The sequence below is a fragment of the Leucoraja erinacea genome, chromosome 36 (genome assembly GCF_028641065.1).
Source record: "Leucoraja erinacea ecotype New England chromosome 36, Leri_hhj_1, whole genome shotgun sequence".
Lineage (NCBI taxonomy): Eukaryota > Metazoa > Chordata > Chondrichthyes > Rajiformes > Rajidae > Leucoraja > Leucoraja erinaceus.
This window is the reverse complement of record NC_073412.1, coordinates 7,688,549-7,713,128: the sequence shown is the minus strand read 5'-3', so window position 1 is coordinate 7,713,128 and position 24,580 is coordinate 7,688,549. Positions and strand designations below refer to the sequence as shown.

The 24,580-nt window shown below is 49.7% G+C and overlaps 2 protein-coding genes across 4 annotated transcripts in view; both read left to right on the top strand.

The window, feature by feature from the left end:
* The window catches only part of fes (FES proto-oncogene, tyrosine kinase), a 39,841-nt gene extending 32,586 nt beyond the window's left edge, over positions 1-7,255 (top strand). Inside the window, exons 16-19 of the mRNA XM_055662597.1 lie at positions 386-509; positions 2,670-2,827; positions 4,120-4,242; positions 6,981-7,255. Of these exons, the coding sequence (XP_055518572.1) occupies positions 386-509; positions 2,670-2,827; positions 4,120-4,242; positions 6,981-7,123 (548 nt within the window). The 3' untranslated portion in view covers positions 7,124-7,255. The remainder of the gene's footprint in view (positions 1-385; positions 510-2,669; positions 2,828-4,119; positions 4,243-6,980) is intronic.
* Positions 7,256-13,741: 6,486 nt separating this feature from the next.
* The window catches only part of man2a2 (mannosidase, alpha, class 2A, member 2), a 67,451-nt gene continuing 56,612 nt past the window's right edge, over positions 13,742-24,580 (top strand). The window contains exon 1 of one of the 3 annotated variants that reach the window (XM_055662595.1): positions 13,742-14,039. In XM_055662595.1, the coding sequence (XP_055518570.1) occupies positions 13,908-14,039 (132 nt within the window). In that variant the 5' untranslated portion in view covers positions 13,742-13,907. The remainder of the gene's footprint in view (positions 14,040-24,580) is intronic. The other 2 variants (XR_008726251.1, XM_055662594.1) reach the window with 2 other exon arrangements.

Sequence of the window (24,580 nt, the reverse complement as noted above, 5' to 3'; positions counted from 1 at the left end):
GGGGATGGAGGTTCCTTTATTTTTAGTTTAGAGATACACCGCGGAAACAGGCCCTTCGGCCCATCGGATCTGCGCCGACCAGCGATCCCCGCACACTAACACTACCCTACACACACTATGGACAATTTTACATGTACACCAAGCCAATTAACCTACAAACCTGTACGTACGTCTTTGTAGTGTGGGAGGAAACCGAAGATCTCGGAGAAACCCCACGCAGGTCACAGGGAGAACGTGCAAACTCCGTGCAGACGGTGCCCGTAGTCGGGATCGAACCCGGGTCTCCGGCGCTGTGAAGCAGTAACTCTACCGCTGCGCCACTGTGTGGCGGTTGTTGAGGGTCCACAGTTCCATCCTTTCACTCTGCCTCTCTCCCTCTGCACAGGAGGGGACTTTGTGTCGTTTCTACGCCACGAGGACAACCGACTGGTCACCAAGGACCTGATAAAGATGGCGGAGCATGCGGCGGCTGGCATGGGTTACCTGGAGGGCAAGCATTGTATCCACAGGTGAGTGGGGACCCCGCGGAGGCAGGTATGGTCTCAGGTGTGCCGCTCCTCGCTCTACCCAGTGTCCCCACCTGCTCCATGAACATCTGGCCTGGTGCCTCCACCTCCCCATGAACATCTGGCCTGGTGTCTCCACCTGCTCCATGAACATCTGGCCTGGTGTCCACACCTGCTCCATGAACATCTGGCCTGGAGTCCTCATCTGCTCCATGAACATCTGGCCTGGTGTCTCCACCTCCCCATGAACATCTGGCCTGGTGTCTCCACCTGCTCCATGAACATCTGCCTGGTGTCTCCACCTGCTCCATGAACATCTGGCCTGGTGTCCTCATCTGCTCCATGAACATCTGGCCTGCCTCCACCATGAACATCTGGCCTGGTGTCTCCACCTGCTCTATGAACATCTGGCCTGGTGTCTCCACCTGCTCCATGAACATCTGGCCTGGTGTCTCCACCTCCCCATGAACATCTGGCCTGGAGTCCTCATCTGCTCCATGAACATCTGGCCTGGTGTCTCCACCTGCCAAATGAACATCTGGCCTGGTGTCCACACCTGCCCCATGAACATCTGGCCTGGTGCCTCCACCTCCCCATGAACATCTGGCCTGTTGTCCCCATCTGCCCCATGAACATCTGGCCTGGTGCCTCCACCTCCCCATGAACATCTGGCCTGGTGTCTCCACCTGCCAAATGAACATCTGGCCTGATGTCCACACCTGCTCTATGAACATCTGGCCTGGAGTCCCCATCTGCTCCACGAACATCTGGCCTGGTGCCTCCACCTCCCCATGAACATCTGGCCTGTTGTCCCCATCTGCCCCATCAACATCTGGTCCTATGTATCTGTCCTCATCTGATGATGTCACCATCTGCCTGGTAAACATTTGGCCTGGTGGCCCCACCTGTTCATTAAACATCTGGCCCAATGCTCCCATCTGTTGCCTGAACATCTGGCCCAGCCACTCCACCCGCCCGCCCGCCGAATATCTGGCCCAGTGACCTCACCTGCTCAAGAAACATCTGGCCTGGTGTTCCCATCTGATCCAAGAACATCTGGCCCAGTACTCCCTGCTCCATGAACATCTGGTTCAGCGTTCCCACCCGTTTCCTAAAACATCTGGCCCAGTATCACCACCTTCCCCCTGAACATCTGTCCCAGTGCCCCCACTTTCTCCACGTACATTTGGCCCAGTATTTCCGGTGAGGGTCGAAGGGCCTGTTCTCGTGCTGTACCCTTCTCTATTCTAAGTTCTACTGACTATACAGAATGTGAGGTGTGGCTGAGGTGGGTGAGTGTAAGGGGCAGGTATACGGCTGATGGCAAGACCCCCATCGGTGGTTACAGCGATAGAGTTGCTGCCTCCCAATGCCAGAGACCCAGGTTCGATCCTGACTACGGGTGCTGTCCCTGCGGAGTTTCTAAGTTGAATGGAATTGAATTGAATTGAATAACCTTTAATAATCCTTTACAGGAAATTACAGTGCCACAACAGCTTCAACAGACATAAGTTCTCCCTGTGATCGCGTGGGTTTTCTCTGGGTGCTCCGGTTTCCTCCCACATCCTTTAGAGAAGCGTCGGTTTGCGGGTTAATTGGCTTCTGTGAATTGCCCCTCTTGTGCAGGGAGTGGATGCGAAAGCGGGATAGCATGGTGATAGCCGCCCGGACTCGATGGGCTGAAGGGCCTGTTTCCGTGCTGTATCTTAAATTTCAATTGAAAAAAAAAAATAATAATTTATTTTTCTTAGAAGCAATTGTACAATGATAAAACATTCGGCATCTAAGATTCTACAATCATTTGTACGGCTTCATTTTTAACCTTATAACCTGAAAATGAAAAATGAAAAGAAAGGGAAAAGTGAGAAGTGAAAAGATAGCTCGAAAAAGAACAAGGAAAGACCCCTAAAGTACCATAGTGTGGCTGAAAGATATAGAGATAAGAAAAGAGAAAAAAGAAAAGGCCGAGATATACCTGCCCCTCCTCCCCCCCCCCCCCCCCCCCCCTCCCCCTCCCCCCGCCCACCTCACCCAGCCCAGCATCGGATTTAAATTTAAATCTGTGTCGCTCCATGCTATTCTTGTACGAATTCGGTGAAGGGTGTCCATGCTGTACCTTGCTGTGTGGGATCTTGCCGTGTGCAACCGCCCGTTTCCTTCCAGGGACCTGGCGGCGAGGAACTGCCTGGTGACGGAGAAGAACGTCCTGAAGATCAGCGACTTTGGGATGTCGCGGGAGGAGGAGGACGGGGTCTACTCGTCCACGGGTGGGATGAAGCAGATCCCCATCAAGTGGACCGCACCCGAGGCCCTCAATTACGGTGGGTGGCCCTCAGCCCAGTCGGGGCCAGCGCACGCTCGCGTTACGGCCAACGGTCGGACGGTGGTGACCACCCAGTCAATGGTAGACCACCCAGTGGGCACCCAGCCAATGGTCACCTAGTCAGTGGCGGTCATCTGGTCAGTGGTCACCTTTGGACAATGGTGGATCAATGGTCACTCGCTCAGTGGTGGGCACCTGGTGACATCTGGTCAATGCTCACCCGGTCAGTGGTGGACCACCTAGTCAATGGTGGACCCAACAGGTCAGTGCTGGTCACCTGGTCAGTGGTGGACCACCCGCTCAGCAGTGGCACTCGGTCAGTGTAGTCGGAGATCGTGGGTTATTCATGGGTTCATTGGTGTCGGCCATTTGGGCCACTCAACCCTGCAGCTGAGGGAGGGAGGGAGGGAGGGGGCGAGGAAGACAAATTGAAGTCTCCAATGTTAGGTAACCTCTAACGACCCCCCCCCCTTTCTCCCTCCTTGCCCCCACATTTCTGCCCCACAACCCACCAACCCCCCCCCCATTGTAACCCACTCTGTCCTCCTCTTTCTCACCCACACTGCCCCTCCCTTTCACACCCCCACCCCCATCCTCCACTGCCCACTTGCACTCGGACCTATTCCTCCCCCCCCCCCCCCCCCCCCCCCCCCCCCGCACCCACACCCACATTCCTTCCTCTGGCTTCACAATTCGCAACACTTCAAATCCTCGCACCTGTCTTCATCTCCGGCCTTCCTTCCAAACACAGGCCTATCAGCCCCTACACCCCCTGCCTGTGTCCATCTATGAACTGCCCCTCGTCTCCCCCATCTTTCTTCCCCCTCAACAAACCCCACACAATCAAGTCCTGACCCAAAACGTTCCCCACAGATGCTGGACCTGCCTGACCCACTGAGGTTCTCCGGCACTTTTCACAAACTAGCGCCTGCAGTTCTTTGTTTTCTGCCTAATTCTGCTCCTGTATCTTATGGTGTCCCTGCACCGTGTGAAGAGGGGGGGAGGTGGTGGTTGTTGGTTCACTACTAGAGGACTCGGTCTCGAAATGAATGTTTCCTCAGGGAGGGTTCCTGGGGGATCAATAAGGCTTTAGCAGCAGCCATGTTTGGCACTTCGGGTTCTGGACACCAAGTGTGGTTCGTGAGTTATTTAGCCCTCGAACACAACAGTTGTGTGAGATGGGCTGGTGGCTGGGACTGGTGGGGCATGGTGTGTGTGGTGGGGCACCTTGACCAGAGGAACCACCTCTCTGGCCCCTGTGCGTTTAACGAGTCGCTCCCGCCGTTTCAGGTCGTTTCACCACGGAGAGCGACGTGTGGAGCTACGGCGTGCTGCTGTGGGAGACGTTCACCCTGGGCTCCACCCCATATCCCCACATGACCAACCAGCAAACACGAGAGGAGGTCGAGCAAGGTGAGTGACCGCATCACGGTGACTCGTTGACCGGAGACGCGAGTTCGATCCCGACCACGGGTGCTTGTCTGTACCTTCTCCCCGTGACCTGCGTGGGTTTTCTCCGAGATCTTCCCTTTCCTCCCACACGTGCAGGTTTGTAGTTTAATTGGCTTGGTGTAAGTGTAAATTGTCCCTCGTGTAGGATAGTGTTAATGACAATAGACAATAGACAATAGGTGCAGGAGTAGGCCATTCGGCCCTTCGAGCCAGCACCACCATTCAAAGTGATCATGGCTGATCATCCCCAATCAGTACCCCGTTCCTGCCTTCTCTCCATATCCCCTGACTCCGCTATTTTTAAGAGCCCTATCTAGCTCTCTCTTGAAAGTATCCAGAGAACCTGCCTCCACCGCCCTCTGAGGCAGAGAATTCCACAGACTCACCACACTCTGTGAGAAGAAGTGTTTCGTCGTCTCCTTTCTAAATGGCTTACTCCTTATTCTTAAACTGTGTGTGGTTCTGGACTCCCCCAACATCGGGAACATGCTTCCTGCATCTAGTATGTCCAAGCCCTTAACAAACCTCAACAGACCTGAGTTCGATCCTGACCACAGGTGTTTGGCTGTACGTTTTCCCCGTAACCTGCGTAGGTTTTCTCCGAGATCTTCCGTTTCCTCCCACACTCCAAAGGCGTACAGGTTTGTAGGTTAATTGGCTTGGTGTAAGTGTAAATTTCACTCGTGTGTGTATGTGTGTGTGTGTAGGATAGTGTTAATGTGCGGGGATCGCTGGTCGGTGCGGACTCGGTGGGCCGAAGGGCCTGTTTCCGCGCTGTATCTCTAAACTGCACCAAAGTGTTAAAGCGTCTGTGTGTTGACATCATTGACCACACAGTGCAGAGGGAGGGGCGCTGGATATCTAACCTATGATCTAGGAGCGTGAGATGACGCCTTTTTAATAACACAATGAGCTTTTGTTCTAACAAGCACAAATACAGAGTAGTAACAACATTAAGACTGCCATTGTAGTCTTACAATCAAACAGTTGTCAGATTAAAATATTGTCAACTTATATCCACAATACACTCTATCCCTTCCACGGCAACCAACGTTCACACAAGCCCTCCAGATTCCCCATGGTCACCGTGTGTGTGCTCCACCACTAGGGACACGGAGGTAGGCCCGGAAGAGCGGCCTGCAGTCGACTGGGCTGCCCGCTGCCTGGACCCGCAAACGGCCATCTTGGCCAGGCCCAGGCCCAGATATTCTCCCTGTACCCCACCCCACCACCACCTCCTTCCCTCTCCCCCCCCCCCCCCCCCACCATCCATCCAGAGTTTGTGACAGGACAGTGTTTTTTTTTTAAGATATCAAAAAATGTATTCAATAATTTAAAAATAATATTTATACTACAATAAAACAAGCTTTCATTGCAAAAGGATTTGAGTATAGGAGCAGAGAGGTTCTACTGCAGTTGTACAGGGTCTTGGTGAGACCACACCTGGAGTATTGCGTACAGTTTTGGTCTCCAAATCTGAGGAAGGACATTATTGCCATAGAGGGAGTGCAGAGACGGTTCACCAGACTGATTCCTGGGATGTCAGGACTGTCTTATGAAGAAAGACTGGATAGACTTGGTTTATACTCTCTAGAATTTAGAAGATTGAGAGGGGATCTTATAGAAACTTACAAAATTCTTAAGGGGTTGGACAGGCTAGATGCAGGAAGATTGTTCCCGATGTTAGGGAAGTCCAGGACAAGGGGTCACAGCTTAAGGATAAAGGGGAAATCCTTTAAAACCGAGATGAGAAGAACTTTTTTTCACACAGAGAGTGGTGAATCTCTGGAACTCTCTGCCACAGAGGGTAGTTGAGGCCAGTTCATTGGCTATATTTAAGAGGGAGTTAGATGTGGCCCTTGTGGCTAAGGGGATCAGGGGGTATGGAGAGAAGGCAGGTACGGGATACTGAGTTGGATGATCAGCCATGATCATATTGAATGGCAGTGCAGGCTCGAAGGGCTGAATGGCCTACTCCTGCACCTAATTTCTATGTTTCTATGTTTCTATGTTTCTAAGCCAGAACCCACCACCATAATACAATACAAACATATATCCATAATAAACTAACTACAATACAACTATGTTACAATCCTTATTGAGGATCCATTCATCACCCAGGTGATGGGACAAGTGTGGAGGGAGCTTCACTCTGTGTCCAAGCCCAGGAGTGTGTGATGGGACTGTGGGCAGCGTTCTATTGTCTGCAAGGCCAGTCTCTGTTGCCGGCCTCCGGTGGTACCAGTTCCCGGTCAACGTCCCTGGCCATCCCACTGCTCGCTGACCCTTAGCTCGTCCACCACGCCAGGGTAGCGGCACTGTGGCGCAACGGGTAGAGCCGCTGCCTCACCGCGCCAGAGACCCGGGTTCGATCCTGACCTCTGGGTGCTGTCTGTGTGGAGTTTGCACGTTCTCCCGCTGTGAGCTGCGTGGGTCTCCTCCAGGTGCTCCGGTTTCCTCCCACATCCCAAAGACGGGCGGTTAATAGTTTGTAGGATAGCTGGCCCTCTGTAAATTGCCTGTATTGTGTAGGGAGTGGATGAGAAAGTTGGATAGCCTAGAACGAGTGTGAACCGGTGATCGATGGTCGGCGCGGGCTCGGTGGGCCGAAGGGCCTGTTTCTGTGCTGTATCTCTCAATTAGACTCGGTGAGTCGAGACTCAGTTGCTGACTGGCCTGTCACGTGTCTCCTGGCCCAGGCTATCGCATGAACTGTCCAGACTCGTGCCCGGATGAGATCTACAGCATCATGTGCCGCTGCTGGCAGTACGACCCAAAGAAGCGGCCCAGCTTCAGCGCCATCCACCACGAGCTGGTCGGCATCAGGAAGAAGTGGAAGTAAAGCCCGCAGACAGGCTGTGGGCAAATAGCTGCCCCCTCGTCCTGTGTGTGTGTGTGTGTGTCAGGTTGGGTGTGTGTATGTACGTGTGCGCATGAGTGTGTGTGTCAGGTTGTGTGAGTGTGTGTGTGAGTGTGTGTGAATGTAAGGGTGTGTGTGTGTGTATGCATGAGTGTGTGTGAGAGTGTGAGGGTGTGTGTGTCAGGTTGTGTGTGTGTCAGGCTGTGTAAATGCCAGGCTGTGTGTGTGTGTGTGTGCATGAGTGTGTATGTGTGAGAGTGTAAGGTTGTGTGTGTCAGGTGTGTGAGCGAGTGTGTATGTGTGAGTGTGTATGTGTGAGTGTGTAAGGGTGTGTGTGTCAGGTGTGTGAGCGAGTGTGAGTGTGAGTGTGTATGTGCGAGTGTGTAAGGGTGTGTGTGTCGGGTTGTGTGTGTAAGGGTGTGTGTCGGGTGTGTGAGTGAGTGTGTATGGGTGTGTGTGTAAGGGTGTGTGTGTCGGGTGTGCGTGCGAGTGAGTGAGTGTGTATGTGTGAGTGTGTAAGGGTGTGTGTGCGTGAGAGTGTAAGGGAGTGTGTGTGTGTCCAGTTACACAGACGCAGGCTGTGGAGGGACGTGGATGATGAAGCCCCATCTGGGACCCTGTGTGTTGCCGGCTGTGCCCAACAATGCCTGTGTGAAGTAATCCCAATGCCCTTCAGTCTGAAGAAGGGTCCCGACTTCTTCAGAAAGGTCGCCTGTCCTTTCCCTCCACGGACGCTGCCTGACCCGCTGAATTCCTCCAGCACTTTGTGTTTTGCTGAAGATTCCAGCATCTGCAGTTCCTCGTGCCTCTAACTTCTCTAACTTTGCTTCCTTGCTTTATGTCACAAGAGAAAAATGCTTCCTCTTTCACCCATGCAGCTGCAGCATAAAATGTAGAAACAAGGAAGAGGGTCCCAACTCTAAATGTCACCTGACTATGTTCTCAGAATTGGTCACATGCTCTTTATTGTCACGCACAGACATACAGTGAGATTTGTTTTGCATGCCTTGCATGCTGTGCTGTATTATGTACCAGACCTCGTTCGATACTGCATCTGAAGAAGGCTCTCAACCAAAACGTCACCCATTCCTTCTCCCCAGAGATGCTGCCTGTCCCGCTGAGTTACTCCAGCATTTTGAGTCTATCTTTGGTGTAAACCAGCATCTGCAGCTCCTTCCTATGCCTCGTCCCGCCTTGCTAAGTTCATGCTTAGTTCCACTTTCCCATCCTCTGTTTTGCAGGGACTTACAAACCAGCACCTCTTTGGGAATCTCATCTTTTGATTCCCCATTTCTGTTTCAACATCAGGGACACCCAAACCGTGCCCTCTGGCACGTTCTGTCCCAAACGCTCGATATTCCCTCTTGAAGGACGATGCTTTGGTATTTATGCTTCATCATCGTGGGCGGCCACTCGAAACGATTATGACTGCCCTCTCATGGAGGACGCCTGTGCGTGACTTTGTTTAACGTGGGGAGACTGGTGCACAGACAGTCCTTGACAGATCTGGGTCAGAATGGAGTCCAAGACGACAGGAGACCCTTTTCTGCTGCAGCCTTCATCCGCCATCCCAGCCGTTGTGACGCTCCACTAAAGTCAGCCATCGTCCTCCGCCTGTTCCACCGTTGAGGTCCTGGTTGGATTGCTCTTTGTCAGGGAACCAGACCTCCCCCTCGACCTTACCGCCATGGGTGGCCCTACCAGGAGTGCAGCTCCAGACGGCATCGCTCTCAGGATCTCAGGACCACACGAGCTTCTCCACCACGACAAGGTGACAATCCATGGAGAAGCTTGCACTGTCTGTGACTGGTTGAAGCTTGAGATGTGCGGCTGCCTTATTGTTGACCCAACATTACAATCAGAGTGAGGAAGTCTGATGGTTTCAGCACCAGATTAATGGGGAGGTTGGCTAAAACATTGGGACCAGACATAAAGCAACACTGTCCGGCTATTTCATGCATGATCAGTGCCCTTACGCACGTAAACCGCACAAGTGCAGTGCAGTTAGTAATAAAACTTAAAGTGTAGCATTTTAAACTGTGTAGCCGGATGTTGGAATAGATCTTGGTGTTAAGCAGCAGAATGAAACACGCGCGACTCTAGCCATGTGTAGGAAAGAACTGCAGATGCTGGTTTACACTAAAAATACTCACAAAATGCTGGAGTAGCTCAGCGGGATAGGCAGCATCTTTGGATAGAAGGAATGGGTGACGTTTCAGTCGGAAGAAGGGTCTCAACCCGTAACGTCACCCATCCCTTCTCTCCAGATATGCTGCCTGTCCCGCTGAGTTACTCCAGCATTTTGTGTTTGTCTTCGATTTAAACCAGCACCTGCAGTTCCTTCCTAACCTGGTTCACTGGCACTTCATTTGTCACGTGTACCGAGGTACAGTGAAATTTATTTTAATCTAACGTTTCGGTGCAGGTATCACTGTACATAAGCACTCAGATACATCTTAAATAAGCATCGCAGATACACTACAAGTGTATAGCAGTCGTACACTGAGATTGTATACAGTCTCCAGATTTGGTGCCAATTTCAAGTCCCAGTTGTTGTTATGTGCTCCACCTCTCAATGCAACTGCAGGCTGCGTCGGGTCCACAGGAGGTGGAACGCTGTGACAAAAGATATTGTTTAAGAAGGAACTGCAGATGCTGGAAAAATCGAAGGTAGATAAAAATGCTGAAGAAACTCAGCGGGTGAGGCAGCATCTATGGAGCGATGGAATAGATGACGTTTCGGGTCGAGACCCTTCATCTGACCCGAAACGTCACCTATTTCCTTCGCACCATAGATGCTCTCACCCGCTGAGTTCCTCCAGCATTTTTATCTACCTTCTGACGAAAGACATCAGTGGCATTGAGAGATGAGGAAATAAGCTTTTATAATTGGGATATTTTCTGTTGAGGAAGGCAAGCTGCACGACTTAAAACAATAGCGATCGGTTTCAACGCGAGCTAATGCCTCGCTGAGCGGCAGGTACAAATGCACAATACTCTGCATGCTAGAAATCTCAAATGAAATACAATGTTGTGAGAAGCAGTGAATGTGTCCCGCTGAGTTTCCAACGCTTCCTGTGTTTATTCCTGTTTTCTGTACATCTGTGAATTCAAAGGAAGCACCTGGAAAATTAAGATTCGTATAGTGGGACATATCTCCATCTTCTTTTTTGTCTCTCACTTCTTCGGCAGTTCAGGGCTCTTTTCTTCTCTCTTTTTTGTATTTTTTCTTCTTTTTCATTCCTTCCTTTTTACTTTTTTTCCCCCGATTCACTTACCAATTTATAAAATGTTAAAAATGAAGCTGTACGAGATTTGTATAATTGTTATGCCGATTGCTTTATTCTTGTACAATTGCTTCTAATAAAATAAACATTAAAACATTTTTTTTTTTTAAAGATTTGCAAAAAAAAATGAAATGGAATTGACGATCTTCCATGGGGAATTTCGAGTAGTTCCAGCCATTTACAGTGCACAGACACATGAATCGGGAAAATGATTAGGAAAGAGCTGCAGATGCTGGTTTAAATCGAAGATAGACACAAATGCTGGAGTAACTCAGTGGGACAGGCAGCATCGCTGGAGAGAAGGAACGGGTGACGTTTCGGGTCGAGACCCTTCTTCAGTCTTCTTAAGAAAGGTCTCAACCTGAAACGTCACCCATTCCTTCTCTCCAGAGATGCTGCCTGTCCCACTGAGTTACTCCAGCATTTTGTGTCTATCATGATATGGGAATAACGTTTAGAGCAAGATAAAACCAGCAAAGTGCAATCAAGGATAGTCATCTTCTTCTTTTCGTGTCTTTGAAGCTGGTTGGTTATATGACAGTTTCCCATTCCTTTACACAGTCCTTTGTGTTTTTATTGAACACTGCAAGATCCTTTGAGCTGCACTGGTTGGGTAGTAGGGGGCAGACAAGGCAGTGCTGCATTGTATGGTCCTCTTCTCCACATTCACAGGTGGTTTGGCCAGTTTCATAGCCCCATCTGGCCATGGCAGCTTTTGATCGCCCTGTTCCTGTTCTCAGGCGGTTGAGCGTCTTCCACTGGACCCATGGTGCTTCTGAGCCCGGAGGGAGGGCTTCAGAAGGAGGGATACCCATGTCAGTACGAGGGGGGGGGTCGTCCTCAAGCCTTTTTGTCCATAGTTGGAGTCTGGTTTCTTCCCATGATGCTATTAGGGGCTGGACACGGCTGAGAAAGCTTCTCCTGGACTTCAGCCGTTGGGCCGGGGGTACATGTCCGTAAAGGAGGTGGCGTTCATCACTGGTGGCCTTAGTCATCTCTACTCGGCTGGCGACCTCCCGTCTCACATCAGCAGGGGCAATGCCAGCGAGGAGGTGCAGGTTGTTTATGTTGGGGGTCAAGGTAGAAGCGTTCACGTTGCGATCCCTGTCAAGTAATATCACCAAATTTACTTGCAAATTCTACCAAACACTTTGAAACCAAGCCGAAATGATAGTCATGCCTCCAGCGTATTAAACGTCGGCTGCAGGGGGGGGGGCTCTGAGGAAAGGGACATCGGTTCGTGGACGCTGTTCCTGTACATTGCGCGTATGGGCCGATCGGAATTTGAAAATTGCACCACAACATGGAGGAGCGTGCATGTGTAATATATGCAAAAATAATTTCACAGTAATAAATAAAGCACTATGGACATTTCACAGATTTATACTTTAAATGATCCACCTTTGGCTGCATCACATCCATCAGTCCTCAGTCAAACTAGACAGGACGAAAAAAGGTCTACGTGGCTGACAAGTGTTTTCAATCTTTTCTTTTCCCTTCTCTCCCCCTCGCCACGCCTGTACCAGAGTCATGCCAAACCAGCAATATCTAGACTTGACCAATAAAGGGCGCAGCGGTAGAGTTGCTGCCTTCCGTGTTTGATCCTGACTACGGGTGCTGTCGGTATGGAGTTTGTACGATCTCCCCGTGACCACGTGGGTTTTCTCCGGGTGCTCCCGTTTCCTCCCACACTCCAAAGACGTGCAGGTTTGCAGGTTAATTGGCTTCGGTTAAAATTGTAAATTGTCCTTAGTGTGTGCGGGATGGTGTCAGTGTACGGGGTGATCGCTGGTCGGCACGGACTCGGTGGGCCGAAGGACCTGTTTCCACGCTGCATCTCTAAACTAAATGCCCATCAAAATGCTGAACAGTTGTCACCAAAGATTATAGAGTAGAGCTCTGCTTCGGGAGAGGAATTCGGGAGAGGAATGGAGAGCAGGGGAGAGACAAGACTTTGCCTTCCATCACAGTGAGGAGGAGATTCACTGTGATGGGTGTTTGTGTACATTGTGTTGGTGTGAGTCCTGGTTCTTTTCTTGTATGACTGCAGAAACCAAATTTCGTTTGAACTTCATGTGAGGTTCAAATGACAAATAAACGGTATTGTATTGTATCGTGTTTAAGAGGGAACTACAGATGCTGGAGAATCGAAGGTTACACAAAAAAGCTGGAGAAACTCAGCGGGTGCAGCAGCATCTATGGAGCGAAGGAAATAGGCAACGTTTCGGGCCGAAACCCTTTGGGTTTCGACCCAAAACGTTACCTATTTCCTTTGGGTTTCGACCCAAAACGTTGCCTATTTCCTTTGGGTTTCGGCCCGAAACGTTGCCTATTTCCTTCGCTCCATAGATGCTGCTGCACCCGCTGAGTTTCTCCAGCTTTTTTGTGTAACCTTGTATTGTATTGTATTTGGTTGTCACTCCAATACAATGGGAGCAAAGTTCTTGGTGGTGAGGTGAAAGCTCAGAGGGTGGTCTGGTCCTCCAGCCGCTAGATGGGGTGAAAGCTCAGAGGGTGGTCTGGTCCTCCAGCCGCTAGATGGGGTGAAAGCTCAGAGGGTGGTCTGGTCCTCCAGCCGCTAGATGGGGTGAAAGCTCAGAGGGTGGTCTGGTCCTCCAGCCGCTAGATGGGGTGAAAGCTCAGAGGGTGGTCTGGTCCTCCAGCCGCTAGATGGGGGTGAAAGCTCAGAGGGTGGTCTGGTCCTCCAGCCGCTAGATGGGGTGAAAGCTCAGAGGGTGGTCTGGTCCTCCAGCCGCTAGATGGGGTGAAAGCTCAGAGGGTGGTCTGGTCCTCCAGCCGCTAGATGGGGTGAAAGCTCAGAGGGTGGTCTGGTCCTCCAGCCGCTAGATGGGGTGAAAGCTCAGAGGGTGGTCTGGTCCTCCAGCCGCTAGATGGGGTGGAAGGGCACTGGAAGATCTGGTCCTCCGAGCCGCTAGGGGGCGTCGTGGGGGCGGGGTCCCCGGACGAGCGGTGGGCGGAGTGCGGAGTGCGCTGAGGCGGGGGAGCGCGCACGTGAGGGAGGGGAGCGCGCACGTGCGACGGAGATGGCAGCGCGTCTGTGAGGCGGAGACGAGCGCGCGCACGTGAGGCGGAGACGGGAGCGCGCACGTGAGACGGAGACGGGAGCGCGCACGTGAGGCGGAGACGGGAGCGCGCACGTGCGACGGAGATGGCAGCGCGTCTGTGAGGCGGAGACGAGCGCGCGCACGTGAGGGAGGGGAGCGCGCCTGTGAGGCGGAGACGGGAGCGCGCATGAGGGACGGAGACGGGAGCGCGCCACGGCACGGCCCCCCCCCCCCCCCCCCCCCCGGGCCTGAGCAGCGGCGGCAGCAGCAGAGGCAGCGACGGGGTGGCGGAGACGGTGTTGGGGGTGCGGGCCCCGGCCTGGCAGCGGAGCGGGAGGCCGGGGATGCGGCTGCGGCAGCAGCGGGGGGGCCCGCGGGACTAGGCCGGGCACCGGGATCCCGGGACGGGGCAGCATGAAGCTGAAGAAGCAGGTGACGGTGTGCGGCGGCGCCATCTTCTGCGTGGCCGTCTTCTCGCTCTACCTCATGCTCGACCGCGTCCAACATGAGCCGGGACGGCGGCACGGTGGCCTCAGCTTCCCGCGGGTAAGGACAGGCGGCACCGGGGCACGGACACACACATACACACTCACAACATGGATACACACACACACACACACACACACACACACACACACTATTGGATACACCCACACACACACCCACACACACACCACCCCACACACACACACACCCACATACACACACAACTACACACACACACACACACACACACACACACACACACACACACACACACACACACACACACACACACACACACACACACTACACACACACACACACACACACACACACACACACCACACACACACACACACACACACACATACACACACACACACACACACCCACACACCCACACACACACACACACACACACACACACACACACACCCCACACACACACACACACACACACACACACCACACACACACACACACACACACACACACACACATACATACACACACAACACACACACACACCCACACACACATTCCACACACACACACACACACCCAGCACCTACAGCCGGCACCATGGCCACCCTCTCACCCACAGCGGGTCACTCAGCAACGGGGTACGTCCCCGGCATTCACAGCTGCCACACACTGGGTCACCCAGCACCCACACTTGGCACTGCAGACATCCACCGGGTCACCCACACCTTGTACTCCAGCACCCACACTGAGGACAGTGTTGCTGGAACAATCGTCCTGGCTTCCACCGTCAGCCCACATCCCCAGCACCACTGCTGCCCTGTCACCCACCATTGCAGGTAGCCAATCGCCCAAATGTCGAACATCACCCCAGCATCCTTGTAGTGTACCCTGTCACCAAAGTTTCCAGTTTCACCCTCCATCCCCCGACACCTCCCAGGCGCCCAGCATCACCCTCTTACTGCTGGCATTGTCACTGGGTTGTCATCTGCTATCCTCCATTATCTGATGACTTCCACAACCTGACACTGAGTATCTGGACCTTTAGCACTCAGATCTATCTATGCCTCATTGTCTGGGGAGCCGCACTCAGCCTTAGCCCACCAGGCACCTGAACCGTTTATCTAAGCTGTTAGTTGTCTTAATGAAAAATAAACCTTTTCAACTTGCTTATTAAACAGCAAACAACATGCATTGACAAAGAGTTGTTAAGAGCTGGAAGCATTGCTTGAAAAGGCAATGCAATTAGTCTCTTTCAAAATTGAATTGGTTAAAAACTTAAAAGGAAAAACATTGCAGAGCTGGGGCAAGGCTAAGCAGATAGATGTGAGTTGCGGAGAACTCTTTCAAATCAAGGAATATGACATTCAAAAGGACACAAAGTGCTGGAGTAATTCAGCGGGTCAGGCAGCATCTCGGGAGAACATGGATAGATGATGTTTCGGTCTGAAGAAGGGACTCGACCCAAACCGTCGCCTATCCAGAGATGCTGCCTGTGCCTGACTCCAACACTTTATGTCTGTTTGTATATGAGCATCTGCAGGTCTTTAGTTCTTCAAAAGAATGTGATGGGTTTGATTATCTTTGATAATGTTCTAAAATGCTGAGTATATGAATGAATATTTTATACTGTATTTGAAATGCAAATGATTAGAACATTAATGCAGTGTTAGAAAGTTTAATGTTAATATTTTGTCTTATCCTTGCGTGCATCCACATAGAGAATCAGCTGTAAAATGTGCTAATTATCGCACATCAAAAGCCAGCCAGTCATCCTTGTAAGGTCAGTTGGGGGGATAATTGTTGATAGTTGAACAATGTACAATTCCACCTGTAACCTCTTCAGCAAGTATAGCAGTGAATGCCTTGTAGCAATGAACTAAACAGTAACGGGCTATGTGTAGGAAGGTGCTGGTTCACACTGAAGATAGACACAAAATGCTGGAGTAACTCAGCGGGACAGGCAGCATCTCTGGAGAAAAGGAATGGGTGACGTTTTGGGCCGAGACCCTTCATCAGACTGAGAGTCAGGGGAAAGGGAAACTACAGGTATTAAAATGTGCAGAGCTTATCAGAGCCATCGCCAATGACTCACGAGAGGTAGAGCCCACAATGGTGCATTGTTGGTTGTGGAAGAGCTGATCACGAAGGGTGAGGGAGGGTCGGAGAGAGAGGGAATGCAAGGGTTACTTGGAATTAGAGAAATCAAGGTTTGTACTGCTGGGTTGTAAGCTGCCCACGCGAAATATGAGGTGCTGCCCCACCAATTTGTGTGTGTTTGTTTTGAACCTTTTTATTCCTCTAGTTTACTTCTCCCCTGACTCTCAGTCTGAACAAGTTGACTCGACCTGAAACGTCACCTATTCCTTTTTCTTCAGAGATCCTGCCTGACCTACTCCAGCATTTTGTGTCTATCGTCACTAATAGGAGATAGTAGATTGATAAAAGGCAAGTACTAAAATTACCTTTAACATCAGAGACTGCAACAAACAACCCTTGACATTCAGAGACACTGCCACTGAAAAGTTTCCCAGCTTCATCGCCCTGGAGACTTGAGGTCATCATGAATCAGAAACATAACCTTTCAGCTGCCCGCATGCAGTGGGGATGGGGTTGGTTCTGCATTGACTGTGTTGACTCGATGGGCTGAATGGCCTAATTCTGCACTACTTACGGTCTTGCAGCGTCCTCACAACCTAATGGGTCTGTCCCAATTAGGCGATTTTCTAGGCAACTACAGGCGACTAGTTTGTCGCCACATGTTCGCTGGGAGTCGTCTCCTCAGTCGCACAAAAATTCGTATCGTCTTTCTGATCGCCGCTAAATTTTCAACATGGTGAAAAAATTTTCAGCGACAGTGGGTTTGACACCAATGAGCGTGGCTTGACTTCTCCTGACATAGGTTGTCGCCAGGACGATGTAGGTTGTCGCTGGTTTTTTCGGTGACCTGCTATGACTGACAGTCGCCGGCAGTTGCCTAAAATATTGCCACGTGGGACAGGCCCATTACCCTTGGCACTGCCTGCAAGACACAAATCGGAAGTGTGGCAGAACAATTTCCTCTGACAGCAACACTGGAGGAGCTCAGTACAATCCAGCATGGAGCAGCCTTTTGGATTGGGACTTCACTCAACAACCTTAAGCTGCGTTTCTCCCCGTCGAACACTGGTTCATTGTAGCTGTAGGGTGTAGCATCTGCAAAATGCAAGGGGTCACTAGCCTCGGCACCTCAGGCAACACCTCCCAAACCTGTGACCTCCACATCATGAAGCATAACGACAGCAGGAACACCGGAACTATACCAGCTGCGGCCACCCCTCCAAGCCACATACCCATCCTGACATGGAAATCTATCGCTGTCCCTTCATCACAAGCTTGGCCTAAATCCTGCAACTCTCCCCCCCACCCCCGATAATATTTGGGAAGCACAAAACACATTCTATTGACAAACATTCTGTAGACACAAAGTGGTGGAGCAACTCAGCGGCCCAGACAGCATCTCTGGAGAACATCGATAGTTAATGTCTCAGGTCCAGACTCTTTTTCAGACGATACTGCCAGATCTGCTGAGTTACTCCTACACTCTGTCTTCTTTTGTAAAGCAGCACCTGCAGTTCCTTGTTTCTCAATACAATACAATACAATTTAATTGTCATTTGGACCCCTTGAGGTCCAAACGAAATGCCTTTTCTCGTACTGACGAACGTCTTTGTTCTCTGTTGTAGCAGTGACATAATCACTAACAGAGATCATCTTTCTGCGCCAGACTATTTAAATCTTAATTGTTTTCTTGAACCAGTTATAAATGCATTGCGAAATCTGTTATTTTCCCTCTGTCTAACACGCCTACTGCTATTGATTGCACTGTAATAATGGATAATTAGTCTCTGCCTTCTGACGCTCGCCTCCTTCCCCCAGGCAGCTATTACATCAGCCCGCGTCTTCTGAAAAATAACACCACTGGCAGTTCTCTCACACCTGGCTTCAGTGACCATGAGCTTGAGCTAACAATTTTGCATTGGTAACTGGTGGGGGAGGCTATTAGTTGTCGCTGCCTTTCCTCTGCATGGGATCGCTGAGGCTGGTTACTCTGCACCAGTTTATGCATCTCAAAGCAATCACTGAATCCTGACCTTTGGGACCCGTGTAATTTAGCTGTAATATATTCAGTCCTGAGCTGCTGTGTCTTTGTGCTCTGGGTTCTGGATTTATTTATCCGCCGTTGCGATCTCGTTTCACTGTGGCTTTTCATTACAAAATAAACTCAGCGAGGGGGGGTTTTATGTGCAATCACAAAAGTCTTTTTTCTATAATGGCAATACTTGCTAAATCAGTGGGTTTCCTTGCACGCACTGCCCAGTGGAGTGGACCACTGCCAGTTTAGGAGCAGAACATTTCTGGACTGAAACTCATCTCTGCATGTGACCTTTAGTTATAAGATACAGCAGGCCCTTCAGCCCACCGAGTCCATGCCGACCATCAATCTGTTCACACTAGTTCTATGTTATCCCACTTTCTCATGCACTCCCTACACACAAGGGGCAAATTACAGAGGGTAATTAACCTACAAACCCGCATGATTTTGGTATGTGGGAGGAAACCAGATGAAACCCATGCAGTCACAGGGATAACGTACAAACTCCACACAGACAGCACCTGAGGTCAGAATTGAAACCAGATCTCTGACGCTGTGAGGCAGCGACTCTACTAATCCAACTAAGTGAAAAGCAACAAGACACACAACCACAGAAAAGTTAACATAAACATCCATCACATTGGATTCCACATTCCTCACTGTGATGGAAGGCAATCTTCTTCTCCTGTTCTCCCGCAGTCGGGGCAGTCAAACCATCTGTAGTCGGGGCGATCAAAGCCCCCGCAGCCGGCAGTCAAAGCCCCCGTCGGGGTGATCGAAACTCCCGCGTTGGGGCGGTTGAAACTCTCTCCGCAGCATGGAGCTCCCGAGTCGTTCTCTTCTTACCAGAGGCCGCGGGCTCCACGATGTTAAAGTCCACAGGCCCCGGGGTTGGAGCTTCGATCCTCGGCAAAGGGGTCGCAAGCACCGCGATGTTAAAGTTCCGCGGCTTGGCGCGCCAGGTCGGTCTCCAGGAAAGACCGCCAACTCCGCGATGGTAGGCCACAGTGGGGACGGATATATACGATACTGGAAAAATCGCATCTCCGTCGAGGTAGGATATTGAAAAAAGCTTTCCCCCACTCCCCGCATAAAACAAACAAGGAACGCCAAAACATACTTTTTGTTATACTAAAAATAACAAAAAGAAGAAATGACAGACAGACTGTTGACGATGCAGCCACTGCTGGTGGTGCCATCCAGTGTGAATGTGATCACAAAGAGATGGTGTGTCTCTCGAAGTGCATTATGGTGGATACATTCCCAGGGCTTGACTGGATATATTCCAGTTTTTTTGAGAGGAAAGAGGGAAGATTGCAGTTGCCGATTAATATCTTTGTATACTCTCTGGCCACTGGTGAGCTGTCGGAGGACGAGAGAGTAGCCAGTGTTGTTCCTTTGTTTTAGAAGGGAAATGGGGATAATCGTGGAAATTGTAGAATCTTTGGTCAGTGGCAGGGAAACTGTTGGAGAGGAGATAGTTTTTACTTGTATTTGGCATTTGTATTATCCCGGAAAATGGGATATTTACGGAGAGTCAGCATGGTATTCTCTGGGGCGGATCATGTCTTACAAACTTGGTAGCGTTTTTTGAGGAGGTGCTAAGGTGATTGATTAGCATAGGGCAGCAGATGTTGTCTACATTGTAAAGCATTTCACATGATCCTACATGTAACACTGATCCAGAAGATTAAGAAGCATAGGATCCATGTTGACTTGGTAGTTTGGATTCAGAACTGGCTTACCACATAGAAGGACAGGTGGTAGTGGTGGAAGGGTGTCTTTCTGTCTGGCAAGGTGACCAGTGGTGTTCCACCGTGATCAGTGCTGAGACCTCACTTGTCTGTCATGTAAATAAATGACTTGGGTGAAATTGTAGATGGGTTGGTTGGTGAATTTGCAGACGACACAAATTGGTGGAGTTGTGAGCCGTAAAGAAGGCTGTCGCAGGATCTTGATCAGGTGTAGATCTGGGCAGAGAAATGCCAGAAGCAATTTATTCCGAGTGAGTGTGAAGTTTTACACTTTGGGAGGTTCAATGTAAGGGAAAGATATACAATTAATGGTAGGATCCTTAACATAACACCCGTCTTGATTAGCACAGGTGTTAGGGGTTATGGGGAGAAGGCAAGAGAATGGGGTTAGGATTCTTGAGTAGTATGGGTACCAGAGGTTATGGGGGGAGAATGGGGTTAGGAGGGAGATAGATCAGCCATGATTGAATGGTGGAGTAAACTTGATGGACCAAATGGCTTAATTCTACTCCTATCACATGATCTTAGGTAGACACAAATGCCGGAGAAACACAGCGGGCGAGGCAGCATCTATGGAGCGAAGGGAATAGATGACGCTTCAGGTCGAGACCCTTCCTCAGACTGAGAAAGGCCTTGACCCGAGGCGTCACATCTTCCTTTGCTCCATATACGCTGCCTCCACTGCTGAGTTTCTCCAGCATTTTTATCTAACTTTGATTTTTCCAGCAACTGCAGTTCTTTCTTAAACTTATGATCTTACGATTCCCAGCTCAACTGAAGAGTATTTGAAACGCAGGTTTACTTTACCCTTGTAGTTCCTGCTGCGATATTGTTGTTGGGATTGTCTTTTTTCAACAGCCCTGCTGGAGAACCACTCATTTTCTGAAATCCTTTGTTCTTCAGTTGCCTACCCCGTAGGTGGAAGCTATCCCTAACATTTTTCCCCACTGTTTTGGCACCTTCCTCCGAGTCGAATAAAGGTTAAAAAATGACATGATAACAGGTTGAGAAACCAGCAGTTCTAAAAGGCTAGCATTGAACAAATCTGGTACTACCAGGGCGATGGGTGGTGGAGGCAGGTTCTCTGGATGCTTTCAAGAGAGAGCTAGATAGGGCTCTTAAAAATAGCGGAGTCAGGGGTTATGGGGAGAAGGCAGGAACGGGGTACTGATTGGGGATGATCAACCATGATCATATTGAATGGCGGTGCTGGCTCGAAGGGCCAAATGGCCTACTCCTGCACCTATTGTCTATTGTCTACTGTCTATAGGAAAGAGACCACGTGGATTTGAAGGTAGACAAAAATGCTGGAGAAAACTCAGCCAGTGAGGCAGCATCTACCGAATGAAGGAAATGGGCGACGTTTCGGGTCGAGACCCTTCTTCCGACAGGTCGTCCATTTCTTTCGCTCCATGATGTTTCACCAGCATTTTTGTCTACCTTCGATTTTCCAGCATCTGCAGTTCCTTCTAAAACAAGTGGATTTGAAGAGCAAGGTTTCTTTTTAGGTTGAAGCAGTAAGATGAGCAAGAAAGAAAGAGAATAAACCAAGAGCAGTAAATAATCAGTCACGTATGTTGGTAACATGGGGAATTTTACAGGACTGTGGTTAAGGCATGGGGTACATTGATCACAGGGCTGAATGCCTTCCTTATAGAGTCATACAGTGTGGCAACAGGCCCTTTGGTCGAACAAGCCCAAAACGACCAACATATCCCATCTACACTAGCCCCACCTGCCTGCGTTTGGCCCATCCCCCTCTAAACTGCCTGTGCCATACCATTCTGCCATTCTTCACAGATGAGGTGCTGTCCACTGGTTAAGAGTGCAGCTTCCATTTCTCCGTTCTGCGTTTGGGACTGCTGTTCCGTGTCCCAGAAGCAGCCGCTGAACTTTCCCGCTGCGATTGTACTCTTGGTGCCAAGTGGCTGCCGACCTTGGAATAAATTGTTGATCAATGTCAAGATGGTGAAACGGTTTATATAGACAGGCGATTAAATTGTGTTGAGCTGTCACCTTGACTAATTCCAAGACTTGTTTACAGCAAATCAATTACATTTTAGAGCCTCTAAATAAATCGGCCATATAAGGGACCCTTAAATTTAAGGAGAACAATTTATTGGCCAGTCTCGTTTATTTATACTCCAGCATGGTTTTTCTTGCTTCCGACAAAGCAGTGTGTTTATTTTCACTTTACATTGAAGGAGGCTCTTCGGCCCATTGTGTCCTTGCTGGCTCGCTGAACATTCCCGTTAATCCCCGACCCCCTCTTGTTGTAACCTATTATTTTCCCCATGTCATCAATACCTGCTCCCACCACTCTCCCATGGGTGACGTTTCTGTTCAGGACCCTTCTTTGGACTGATAGTAGTGAATGGGGGTGAGAAGGGGAAAGAGCTGGAGGCAAGAAAAGATCAGGGCCGGCCACAAATGGTCTCAGGCAGGCCGGTGCCTGTTGACCAGGGAAGGTGTGATCTCAAGGAGGAAAACAGTGTGGAGGACCGTGGATCTGGTAAAACGACTGGGGTGGAGGAAGAGGGAGAGAAGTAAAAGTTAATTTGGATGTTATTGTGGATGACACAAAGCTGTGTGGCAGTGTGAGCTGCGAGGAGGATACTATGAGGCTGCAGGGTGATTTGGATAGGTTGGGTGAGTGGGCAGATGCATAGCAGATGCAGTATAATGTGGATAAATGTGAGGTTATCCACTTTGGTGGCGAGAACAGGATGGCAGATTATTATCTGAATGGTTTAAGAAAGAACTGCAGATGCTGGAACAATCGAAGGTGGACATAAAATGTTGGAGAAACTCAGCGGGTGAGGCAGCATCTATGGAGAGAAGGAATAGGTGACGTTTCGGGTCGAGAACCTTCTTCAGGCTGAATGGTGTCAGATTCGGAAAAGGAGAGGCGCAACGAGACCTGGGTGTCATTGTTCATCAGTCACTGGGAGTAAGCATGCAGGTGCAGCAGGCAGTGAAGAAAGCTAATGGCATGTTGGCCTCCATTACAAGATGGTTTGAGTTTTGGAACAAGGAGGTCCTACTGTAGTTGTACAGGGCCCTGGTGAGACTTCACCTGGAGTATTGTGTGCAATTTTGGTCCCCTAATTTGAGGAAGGACATATTGCTATTGAGGGAGTGCAGCGTAGGTTCATCAGGTTAATTCCCGGGATGGCGGGACTGACATATGATGAAAGAATGGGTCGACTGGGCTTGTATTTACTGGAATTTAGAAGGATGAGAAGTAGTCTTATAGAAACATATACAATTCTTAAAGGATTAAATAGCTTAGATGCATGGAAAATGTTCCCGATGTTGGGGGAGTCCAGAACCAGGCGTCACAGGTTAAGAATAAGGGGTAGGCCATTTAGGACTGAAATGAGGAAATACGTTTTCACCCAGAGAGTTGTGAATCTGTGGAATTCTCTGCCACAGGAGGCCAATTCATTGTATGTTTTCAAGAGAGAGTTAGATTTAGCTCTTGGGGCTAAAGGAATCAAGGGATATGGGGGGAAAAGCTTGTGGCTTCACTCTGGCAATGGAGGAGGCCCAAAGTTTGTGGCTTCACTGTGCCCAATGGAGGAGGCCCAAAGTCAGTGTGGGAATGGGAAGGGAAGTTGACATGGTTGGCAACCGGGAGATCCCTTAGGCCTAGGCAGACTGAGCACAACGGTCATCGGGTCTATGCTTCTCTTTCCACCTGTCTTCGCATGGGGCAATTTGCAGTGGCCTTTTCACCCACGGCAAGTCTTTGTGATGTGGGCAGAAACCAGAGCACCAAGAGCAAGGACAAATGGTCACAGGGAGAATGTGGAGGTTCCAGACAATTGGCAGCTGAGTCAGAATGAAACCCAAGGCATTGGAGCTGTGAGGCTGCAGCACTCTCTGTTACAGCAGGCACCCTGGGGAATCTCATTGCATTAGTGTGATAATATGTTGAAAAAGCGACCAAAATGTCTTTAGCTAAGATAAATAAGCTGAGTCCCCTGATAGTGTTATCACATTTTTAGAGCAGAGGCGCAGGCCCCTTGTCTCATTGGCCTTGATTTTATATTTGTATAATGAATACAATTTGCCTTATCCTGTGGATCTTTGCTGTAAGCTGTGCAGTAATCATCCAGTACCTTTGTGAAAGTTGTTATTGAAAATGCATCGACCGACCTTGAGACAAAAAGCTCTAAATCAAAACTTGCTTCATTTTTTATAGATTTTTTTTCTCTCTCTCCTGTTATTTGGTTCCTTTGCCAATCTCGTTCAAATCCTCCGGTTCTCTATTTTTCTTTCTGCCATTGTCGTCATTTTCTTAATTTATCTTGTCTAGATCTTTCCTAGACTTTGGATATTTATTTCAAATGTCCCATAACACTGCTTGCTCTAGGGACAGCTCACCCCCACGGTCCACATGTAACTGAAGTCCCTAATTTGTGGAGGGAATCAAGTCAAGAGAGTTTATTGTCATGTGTCCAGAAAGGACAATGAAATTCTTGCTTTGCTTCAGCACAACAAAATATAGGCATGAATACAGAACATATCAGTGAGTCCATATACCATTATATAAATATATACACACACATCAATAATTAAAAAAATAAAGTGCAAATAAACAGATAATGGTCTATTAATGTTCAGAGATTTGTTTCAGTTGAGTTTAATAACCTGATGGCTGTTGGAAATCATTCTCGTCAATCTCTTCTGGACCCTCTCTAAAACCCCAACATCCTAGAATTGAACAC